The sequence below is a fragment of the Akebia trifoliata genome, chromosome 14 (assembly GCF_017979445.1).
Source record: "Akebia trifoliata isolate Shusen 1 chromosome 14, ASM1797944v1, whole genome shotgun sequence".
NCBI lineage: Eukaryota > Viridiplantae > Streptophyta > Magnoliopsida > Ranunculales > Lardizabalaceae > Akebia > Akebia trifoliata.
In genome coordinates this window covers 16,216,738-16,228,498 of record NC_141388.1, presented here as the reverse complement: position 1 = coordinate 16,228,498, position 11,761 = coordinate 16,216,738, and the positions used below count along the sequence as shown (strand labels likewise).

The following is an 11,761-nucleotide window of genomic DNA, read 5'->3' as shown; positions in this document are numbered from 1 at the left end:
TTAGTTGTTACATAGTTATATTGTCCATACTCCATGTAAGCTGTACATATACGTCCAACCAGAAGCTTTCCAATAGCTATGGACGGTTAAAGATCCAAGACTGGGAATCTTGGGCTTTTGGGATCCACGAATGTGATGGTCTTTTCTATGTTTCACATATTGGAGTCCATTGTGTTTGTAAGGTTAGATTGATGGGATGATTCTGACCTTATGACATCTAAAAGATTGTGATTGGGGAAACTGCTATGATCATGCCTCTATGTGGAACATATTTTTTTTATGAATCGTGATAATCTGACTACCCCATGTGGCAAACTCAATCGACTAACCTGACGTGAGAAATTAGGAAACCGTAGATCTGTGCTTCTCGGGTTACATGGCTGCACTTCCCCATTTTAAAAAAAAGTGTATCTCGAGAGAACTGTATATCCCGAGGAGTACAGATCTACAATTTTCCAACCTGTCACGTCAAGTAGTTAATTGTATTTACCACGTGGGGTAGTCAGATTATCACGATTTTTATTCATTTATTTATTTGATAGATAAGAAGGTGAAGGTATGGTTTTGATCAACATCATTGGAATCACCCTCACATATTTTACCACTCAAGGAGGTGGACACAACGTGAAAAAAGCCTATTTTGACAGCCCAAGATCATTGAATTTTATTAAATTCAACAGACCAATGTGTCTATTTTTTTTCGACGGGCTGAAACCATCAAATTAATGGATGAAAAAAAATTTACTGCTCTACCCCATCGAATCAGGGAAACATCAAAATTTTCAAACAGCCCAAGACTGTCGAAATTCAAATTTTAAAATTTGTGGGCCTTGGCCCATCAAATTTTCAGTTCTCACTTAGTGGGAGGACTGTCAAAGGGGAGTTTGAGCCAGGCATGGCTAAGCCCTAACCCAACCATAAAGAGATGCGTTACGGTTGGACTGATCTTAAACCCCTATTTGGGTGTGAATTGTGGCTTAATGCAGATACGGCCTAACGAGCTTGGCAAAGATTACATGCTTAGGTTGTGTTTCACTTTCAACATGATTTTTTACTTGAATTCCAATCCTTGGAGTAATCTCTAGAAATCTCATACAAGCCAAATCAATGCATTCCTTTCAAAAGGCTATGGTGAATTCTACAACAAAATAATCATATTCATCACAAATGGCACCGCTTTTATTAGCCAAAGAGGAAACTCAATCAATATTTAACTTCAAAATCCCCATAGGGTGATCCAGGAGGATTTACATACATAGCCTATACTATGTTGTTCTTTTTTTGTTTTTTTATAAATACCGTTGTAACTCCGTTTTGGGGGAGAGAGATATAAAAATAAGTACTTTCTTTTTTTTTTCTTCAATTATTTTTTATTTGCTCTTCATTACCGTGGATTGTTTGGATTATAGGGGGGATTTTTCAATTATTAATAGATTGTGCTCTTTAATCGTAACACAACTAACTATAGATTTATTAGTAGATATTTATTTTGATTTGTACGATTTTCCATTTTTTAAATTGTAAGTTTTTCAATGATATATTTTTGTTCTTGCTCTTCAACACAACTCATAACAAAGAGGATAGAAGAACATTGTACCCACTTTTATATGCTACCTTGAGGTTCTTCTCAAATCATGTTTCTCCATTGTATTTGCATTCACTTGTTCCAAAATCTCCCCAAACCTGTCACATTCAACATAAAATGATTAATTGAATTTTTTTTTTTTACAAAATTATAAATATGATATACATATACAAAATAGTACTAGCAAGTCGGACTAGACATTTTGAAGCCCTAACTCGGACCAATAAGTTAGTGGGCTAGAGGGGCCAATTGATAGCTTAATTTTGTCCCTTACATATATCCATCTAAATTATTGTTTTTTTGTTTTGTTTTTTTTGAATTAAGTGAATCAATAGTGTTTTAAGGAATGAATAGTAGTCTAAAGAGGGGTTGGATGGAGTTCAAAGTGGTTTTGAGGGACTCCATTTTCAAATTTGAAGAAGATGTCAATTTGATGAAGATGTGAGTTGGAGCTATGCTCTCATGGTCAAACACCATTTATTACCCAATCCACTATAACATCTCTTGTGGAAGACAAGGCTAGTTAGCTTGCAATAATCCTTAATGAGATTATTATGAGTTCTTAATGGTATATGGATCTAAGCAGGCATCTTTGGGATGTTTTGTACTCATAAGTCAAGTAAATTCATACTTTCATGGTGGTACGATGGTATCATCTATGCATTTACATACCTAATAGGGGGTTGATGCTTGACTTGTTTGCCGAATAAGTTATGTGTTTTACCAATTGCCTTCATTAGTTGGATGATGGCTAATGATTGTAAAGCCTTTGTTAAAATTCGTGCTAGAGCGTATGATTGTTGAATACATAATTTATTCTCGTGACCCACCAAGGGTGTGCCTCAGCGGTAAGACGCATGACTAGAGTTTGCTCTTCTAGGTTGTGCGTTCGAAACTCTGGACCATCCTTGATTAACTGCCGCATGTGCTGTGTGGGTCAGGTGCATGCGGCCATGGATTAGTCCTGTCGGGTATGACTGGGAAAAACTGGATCAGGCCTGTCCTATGGACTGTCTGATGAACCGGGGCCCGGTCCGCTACCAACGGGGATACCATGTCCAAAAAAAATAAATAATAATAATTTATTTTCGTGGGAACATAAAAAAAATAAATAAAAATTTATTGAGTTCAAGAACTGTAGTAGTGGGTATCCCTAGAAAATCAAAACTCATAACATGCAAGACAAGGCTAGCTAGCTTGCAATAATCCTTAATGTGATTATTATGAGTTCTTAATGGTATATGGATCTAAGCAGGCATCTTTGGGATGTTTTGTACTCATAAGTCGAGTAAATTCATACTTTCATGGTGGTACGATGGTACATCTATACATTTATGTACCTAATAGGGTTGATTCTTGACTTGTTTGTCGAATAAGTTATGTGTTTTACCAATTGCCTTCATTAGTTGGATGATGGCTAATGATTGTAAAGCCTTTGTTAAAATTCATGTTAGAGCATATGATTGTTGAATACATAATTTATTCTTGTGGGAACATAAAAAAAAGTTGTTGAGTTCGAGAACTGTAGTGGTGGGTATCCCTAGAAAAGTCAAGAGTTTTGTTTTTTCCACTAGATAGTGAAGATGAATGCGTTTGGGTCATAGTTTCCATTAATCTATTGAGAAGATTGAGTTCAATACATGTCATCAATTTTAAAAAGTTGGGCCATCTCTAAATTCCCAGAACATGGGGCATCTCCACGTTGGAAGTTCACACCGTGAAAATTGAAAGAATATTTTTTTTAAGATCAATATTTTGCATCTGCAAAAGAAGAAGAGTGGATTTTAAATAATTTCTTTTATTATTATCTAAAAATTAATTAATATTATTTATATAACATATTAAAGATAAAAGGCCCTCATTTCAAACATTTGCCTTAGGCCTCAACATTTATTGAGCCGCCGCTGTATGAACCCACAATTTAACTCAATGTCGGGCCTAGGGGTCCAGAACCACATCATCAAAATAAAAAATAAAAATTTGCAATATATTTAATAATTAGGCCTTGGCTAGTACGCCTCACAATCCATTCACGATTTCTCCTGTCAAATATCTAAACCCGTGACCCCAACCATGAAAAAGTGAAATCACACGTGCTAGTGAGCAAACAAGCCCTGTCGAGTGTTCCAAAACTAACTCCAAAGGCCTATTCAATTTAATTTTTAGAAACTTAATAGTAATTTGTTACACTTATTATAACCCAATCTCTCATAACTGAACCAGATTATGCACTTGGATTCCGACCCAATACCCAATTACCAAAAACCCGACCCCACTTAGGTTTCTTTGCTTCTTTTGACTTATCCCATGTAGTCAAAATTTCTTTACTTGAATTTAACTCACCATAAAGGCATAACTAATTTTTAAATGCATTACTCCCTCCCTAGATGGTATCTTAGAGGAGGAACATTTATGAAACGACTAACGTGGAAAGGGACCACAAATTTTGATCCACCACATGATCAATCAATGGAAATAATATAATAATATAAATAAATAAAAGAAAAAAAGAAAAAGCATTAAAAACGGCAAAACCAAAGGTGGACGGGTGAGAGACCGAGGTAGGTACTCATCAACGAAGTCGCCCTAAATGTAGTTCAATTCGACCCGTTTTCCCTCACATCCTTATCTACATTCGACAAGACTATCTAATCATTAACGACTCAACAGCCTTTTCTTCTTACTTAAATTTCCTAAATTGACCTTGTCCTTATTAATGTAAGTTTTAGCTTCGCTTTTAGTCAAATCACAATGTGAAAAAAGTCCAAATTTGAGGGTCTTGAATTATTAAATTTCATAAAATTTGACGAAAAAAGAGATTGAATTGGTATTGAATTTTTTATTCTCAATTTTTCTTTTTGACAGGCCTAAACTGCCAAATTTATAAAAGATGAAAGAAATTCGACAGTTCTAAACCATCAAATCTGGGAATATCAAGAATTTTGATGATCCTAGACCGACAAAATCCAATTTCTAAAATTCGTAAACCTTGGCCCATCAAATTTTTATGTCAAATTTTCCTGTTTTCATGTAGTGAATGATAATAAATAAAATTATTTATAATAAATTTGCTTTGAATATTTTGGAATCTAATTTTTTTATTTTCTAATGATTATTTGTTAATTACTATGCATGTAGTAATGAAAGGTCTTAGAAATTCAAATTGTGGACATATGCCAAGGTCCGTTCCTACGTACAGAGGATAATCCATCAATCCAACACCTCCATAAATCAAGATTTGAATTAGGAAGTAAAAAAATATTATTTGCTACTCAATCTATTAAGATATGTTTCTAAATCCATTTTTCTTTAAACTCAAATTGTAACAAACAAAGTCAAAGGGTAATGTTAAGACTCGAGTTAAGTAAAAAACTTAGGGACAGTTGGGTCATTTCAAAATTCAAGAAGTCATTCCCAATTGGCAGTTATTGGAAAGAGCTCTTTTGACTTTATATAGTATATAGAAATTTCCAAAACTTATCAATGATTGGACCTAAGAAAAGAAAGATAAAAACAATGAAAACGGAATTCTTTTTTAATTTTCTATTCTAATCCTCAGAACACATGAAACATGATTGGGCTTCATGTTCTTGTTTAGATTAAAAAAGACAGACCATTTCCATTAAATGCTTTATTCAGGGTCTTTAAATACACAACCCATGACTTTGAATTCTCCTTCTTTGCCTCTAAATACAAACTTTACATAGATCTGTTTTCTGGATCTCTGGAAGACATCTTGGGTTAGATTCCGGCTTGTTTTAGCCGGAATTTTGGTGGGTTTACCTTATTTGCAATTTTGATAATCTTCAAAGAGTATTTTAGATATGGGTGCTTGTTGCAGTAAAGATAATAAGTTTGTTGAAGGATTCATGGGGGAAGAAGAAGAAAAATATGATGATGAGGAGGGTGAGGAGGGGAGTATTTGTGTGGGAGATTGTGGAGAGCGTATGATATTACAAGGGTCTAGTAAGTTTGCATGTATGTTCACCCAAAAAGGAAGAAAAGGAATCAATCAAGATGCCATGACCATTTGGGAGGTAAGATTGTTTTCTTTGTTCATGGAAATTTTATGGAGCAAACTTGTTTTTTTTTTTTTTTTTAAAACGAAATTATATGGAGTAAATGATTCTTTTGGATTTGATTTTATGTTATTTATTAATGGTAGAGTTTTATTTTCCATTTTTTCTTAATGTTTGATTAGGTTTCAGATTTTTATGTTTTGTATTTTTTTTTTTTTCATGTATTGTTTTTTTAAGCATAATTTCCTAAAACGTGATCTACTTTTGACGAAATTCCCATTCTGGCTCACTATTCTTTTTATTTCCCAAAACCTGAACCGTTAACTTGGAGGTTTTTCAAATGATGATATGGCAGGCTTAAAGTGACAATCTTGCAGGTAAAAGTGATATTTTCGCAGGTTTCAAATGAATATCTCGTATGTTGTTACTTTTAGCAAGATCGTCACTTATAAACCGGCAAAATTGTGACTTTCAACCAGCTAGATCGTCACTTGAAAAACCGGAAGATAGCAATTCACGTTTGGGAATTAAAATGAGTAGTGAGCTGGAATCGGAATTTCATAATTTTGTCATATTCAGCTCAAGAAATGGTAATTCACACCTTTTTTTTCATCGGTATTTTTCCAACTAATGTTGTTGCAGCTTTTTTTCTTTAAATGCCTGGTTGTTATTATTGTGGCTTTAGTTGTATGTGTGTAGCTAAAGATCATTTATCATGGATAAGAGCAATAATGAAGGTAATTTTTAATGGTACTTTAGTTTGATACCATGGCTTCAATTTAAAAACACTAATGTTGGGTGACATTGGATTTACTGAAATTCTCACATTTCTAATGTGGAGATGCGCACATAATCGTTAACGTATTTTACTCATATCTCGAGGAAACACATCTACAATTATATGCACACCCCATATCATAAATGTGAGAATAGCAGTAAATCCTAAGGTCACCCCAACCTGATTCCAAGACACTAATGCTGGGATGACAATAAAAATTGTAATGGGGATAATAAAAGGAGCCTTCTAATAAATATAAAGGATCAGTCACAACACAATAGAAGCTGTGAGCGTGGATCCCTAGATTTAGCAATGTATGCAATGAAAAATAATCAAGAAATGTAAGTTTATATGGTTTGGCTAATTCTACATCCACGGGTAAAAGATGAAAGAATTTTACTAATTTATATAATTTCAATCGAAAACTCCAGAAACCCAATGTACCATATTTTTCCTTACATGATCAGCACCCACCAGGAGTCTAATTCAAGACATCTAACCTAACATACAGAAATAGAAAAGAACAAAACGAAAGAAATAAGCACATCTACATATAAGAACACTAATTTATATGATCACTAGTAAAGGTTATGATCAAGGTAGATGACCAACAATTTATGACTCCTTTATCTATATGCAAATTCAAAACCTAAAGTAAACATTTATATGTTAGGTCCAAATATTAGATCCAAGTCAATAGGAAAAACTCAATCCAAAAATTTAATTGAAAAAAAGGATTAATGTGATTCTTTTATAATATGAAAAATACTCCTATTAGACTTGGCTATGGACAAAGTGGAATGGAGAAACAAGATGCATGATTCGTTTAGCCGGCCCCAAATCTTTGGATAAGGTTTTGTTGTTGACAAAACTAGGGGTAAGTATACTAAGATTTAGTTTAGAAGATAAGACCTAGCTAGCGTTTTCATTAATGATATATATTTGTGAAGCGTAATTTCTTTGTATGTCCACATATGTTATTAATGATCTTCTTTGAAGCATTTGTTTGATTTTATTGAATCAAGTGAACTGAGAAATAAAAGCATCCATTTCTATTTTCAATCATAAATACTCAGGAATTTACAGGCGATGAGGATACAATTTTTTGTGGTGTATTCGACGGTCATGGTCCCTCAGGTCACAAGGTTGCAAACTATGTCCGAGATGTTTTACCATCGAAGCTCTCCTTAGAATTGAGATCATCAAATGATGTAGATGACAGTACTGGTGATGATAGTGATGCTTTCGAGGATGGCCATGAGAAATCTGAGAGCGATTATGTATCATTTTCTTCATGGAAAGCCAGTTTTATTAAGACTTTCAAGGAGATTGATGAAGAACTCAGCGTCGATTCCACCATTGACACATTTTGTAGTGGTACCACTGCAGTAGTCATACTTAAACAGGTACACTGAAGAATCTAACGAGATATTAGATGTGTGATGCATTATAATAAGATACATTTTTATCTGATTTGTCAATGTACCCCTAATTAAAATGCATCTTATCTGTAGTAGTGTTTTAGGAAAACGATCATATATGTCACATTTTTAAAATATTTATCAAAAAGGGTCATATATCAGTTTGGTATTTATTTTTACCAAAATGTATTTCCACCTTTCTATGATCTGATTTTTTAATATGCACCTAATCACAATGCTTTTTTTTTTATCAAGGATGTTTTATGAAAATTATCATGTATTTTGTCGAAATTACTGGCCTAATCACATTTTAAAATATTTATCAAAATGGGCCTTATATTGGTTTTGTTATTTATTTGTTTTTACCAAAAGGGATGACAGAATATACATACCTCTGTTGTTGGGTTTTCAAATTCTAATGTTCGTCGAGGATCGCTCATGAACTGGCTGACCACAGTAGCCATTTAGCTGAATTTTCGTTTATACTTTTTATTTTCAATCTGAAATAAACCCTAAACCTTAAATATAGTTTTAGTTTTCTGTAATTTTATACAAAAACATGGTCTTTCATTTGAGGTTCTCAAGAAGCTAATGTATATAGAGATTATCTATTCTGTATTGTTACAGGGAGAGCACTTGGTAATCGCCAACTTAGGGGATTCCAGAGCAGTTCTTGGCACACGAGACAAAAAGAAACAACTCGTTCCCGTCCAACTCACCGTCGACTTAAAACCCAACCTTCCAAGTGTGTGGTTTCTCTTTATTTCATCTTCTTTAAGTAACATTACTGTTATCTTGTCTTACTAATCCATCATATTCTTTTCTATCTTTTGATATAATTTAGGTGAAGCAGAGAGGATTAAAAACTGTAAGGGTAGAGTTTTCGCTATGGAGGAAGAACCGGACGTGTATAGAATGTGGATGCCTGATGAAAATTGTCCAGGCCTCGCAATGGCACGGGCTTTCGGGGACTTCTGTCTGAAAGATTTTGGCTTAATATCTGTCCCTCAAGTTTTTTATAGAAAACTCAGCACCAAGGATGAATTTATAGTCCTAGCAACTGATGGGGTAAGAAAAACATGAAACTCATAACCTATTTGTTTTGTTTTTGATGGTTGAAAGATGAAGGATCTTACGCAAACTTTAATTCATCCTCATTGGTCAAACAGTTTAGAAGAATAGTTTTTTATTTATTCTTTATGGTTGAATAAAGAAGAGAAGCTAACTAATAGAGATTAACTCTAACTAATAGAAGAGAAGCTAGTATAATATAATCTTTATCCTAATCTTTATTGCAATACACCTTATTATTTACATCGTATTTAATTACTCTAATACGTACTCTCCCACAATATCGTATTCCTTTGAACGAAGAATATGTGTGATTGGTAGCATTTAATATTAGAACCCCCTTATCTCACTTATTGAATTCTTGATGTTGCTATAAAACGCCCATTATGTCGCTAGTAGTCATCTCTTACCTGTGAAATCCATCATTGGTCTATCTTGTTCATATGGAGTCTGTTGCAGCCAATGATTCACTAAATCAAATATGTTTATCGGCTCTCTTAAGAGCATTTGATTGGATCGTGCTGCTTGATTATCTCTTAGTGATGATTATGGATGATGAAAAGTGAAGATTATTAGGGATATAAATCATATAGGAGGAGGGGATTTATTCATGGAAGAAAAAAGGAAAAGAAAAACCTAAGATATATATATACAGGGTCCTGTTCGGCACCCAACCATTTACCCAACAATTTGCCCAACATGTTTTGTCCTACATGGGTTAGAAGTTTTGGAATAGGTTGATTTTTGGTGAGGATGATCTCTATGGTGAGGAGATCATCCTCACCAAAAATCAGAGCATTCCAAAACTTCTAACCCCATCACAAATGATTTACAAAAAATGGACGGTCCACAATTTTTCAACTTGTAAACATGGGGTTAGAAGTTTTGGAATGGGCTGATTTTTGGTGAGGATGATCTTCTTATCGTAGAGATCATCCTCACCAAAAATCAGCCCATTCCAAAACTTCTAACCCATGTAGGACAAAACATGTTGGGCAAATTGTTGGGTAAATGGTTGGGTGCTGAATATTTCTCACATATATATATATATGCCTAGGGGAAAGGGATGATACCATCTGCCAGAATGATGTCAAGTCAAGTTTGACGATGCTATAACACTCTAATACCCTATAGAAGAGTAGATTTCTATTAATTCTTGGTGGTTTAATTTTTAATTAGGGTTTGTGTAAAAAACAATAAAACAAGAGCTCTAATTAGACGTAAATTCTAATTAAAAAAATATAAACTAATCTAACTAACCTAATCTTTACCTTTGGAACGAACTCTTTTCAGAACTGATATATATTTATTGCTGGTTTTTTCAGGTATGGGATGTGTTATCAAACAAGGAGGTTGTACAGATAGTTGCCTCAGCGAGGAAGCAATCCTTGGCAGCTAGATTGTTGGTATGTCATGCTGTTCAAGCCTGGAAAAATAAATATCCGTCTTCAAAGATTGATGATTGTGCAGTAATATGTTTGTTCCCAAAGTTGCCTTCCAAGCTCACAAAAACCAATTCAGATGTAAAAGAAGGTAGTGCGAATAAATTCTCACATTGCGACAGTTCAAAGACGGTAAGAAACGTTGGAAACCATGGAAGTGTAGAGAGTACAATAGAGGACTCGAAGGAGGAATGGAGTGCTCTTGATGGTGTGAGTAGAGCAAATACTGTTATGAAGATTCCTCGATTTGCTATGTTAGATAATTCACAAGAAATATTAATGAACAATGAAGTTCATTGTTGAATCTTCGAAGGAAACTTGGACAAACTACAATAATGGGGTTGTAGTGGAGAGAAATTCTTCTTCCTAGTACATGAACAAGTACATTTGATATTTGAATGTCTCAGTTTGCTTGTGACTGTTGATTGGTGGATTGCTTTGCTTTAAAACGGTGGAGTCCCCCACTATTTGATATTTCAAATAAAAGAAAAAAACTCTCTTGTTGGGCAAGTGTCGAGCTTCTGTGACTCATGGAGAATGACTTGTGAGAAAACACATGATACAAGTATTTAAGCATCAAATCCAATGGTCAACATTCTAAGGATACTTATTGTAGACATCTCATTTTTGCCTAGGCTGAGTCCAAGAGCATAAAAAGCTTTTCGAGGAAGGGCTAGACCCAACAATAGTTTTTCAGAAGATCCGGAAACCCAATTTGCAAGTAACCAAGGTTTGAGGACCAAATCTCAGTTGATTTTCAGCCTGGCCAAAGGTAACCCATGGCTAGGCCTAAATTTTGCCTAGTATGGGGGTAACCCACGGCTAGGCATAAAGTTTGCACTGGCTATGAGTCACCTATGGCCAATTCTGTGGGGCAATTTCTTTAGCCCATAACACTTGAAATTTGTTAAGGTTAATTACCTACTAACCTTCCATTTAGTGACTTTTTCCATAAGAAAATTCTACCATTTGACTTTTTTACCCTTACTTCAATTATGTAAATAATTCTTTCATGTTATTTTTAAGTAATTCACCAATCTTCTACTAAAGACCTTAGTCTTGCTTGGTCCCCGCTAGAGGTTAATTATCCCATTAACCTTGATTTGTTGAGACTTAACCAGGACAAATCCCTTTTCTACCTTCTCATATTCTTTTGTCTTTATTTAAAATAGCTATGGAGGTGGGGATCTTCCTAGATCTACATCTAACTCCCTAAACTAATAAAAGAACCCAAAGAGGACACATCTTATTCATAAGGTCCCTAGTCTTTTCATTGTGGTATCCAACTCATAGACACCTCCTAAAGGCTAAACCAATAAAAAAATGCTCCCAAGTGAACACATAACCTTCCAAAAATGATTTATGTTCAAGATGGTGAAATCCATGTGGATTTTCACCAAAATCTTATGCTCATAAAAAATTCTATCATGCACATTTTCTATTTT

The 11,761-nt window shown here is 34.3% G+C and overlaps 1 protein-coding gene across 1 annotated transcript; it reads left to right on the top strand.

Moving 5' to 3' along the window:
- Window positions 1–5,077: 5,077 nt before the first annotated feature.
- Window positions 5,078–10,735, top strand: LOC147386450 (putative protein phosphatase 2C 65). Its single transcript, XM_086424479.1, has 5 exons — window positions 5,078–5,622; window positions 7,459–7,788; window positions 8,431–8,548; window positions 8,648–8,871; window positions 10,200–10,735. The coding sequence occupies exons 1-5, from the start codon at window positions 5,410–5,412 to the stop codon at window positions 10,617–10,619; spliced, it is 1,305 nt and encodes a 434-aa protein (XP_086280605.1). The 5' UTR covers window positions 5,078–5,409; the 3' UTR covers window positions 10,620–10,735.
- The last annotated feature ends 1,026 nt before the right edge of the window (window positions 10,736–11,761 follow it).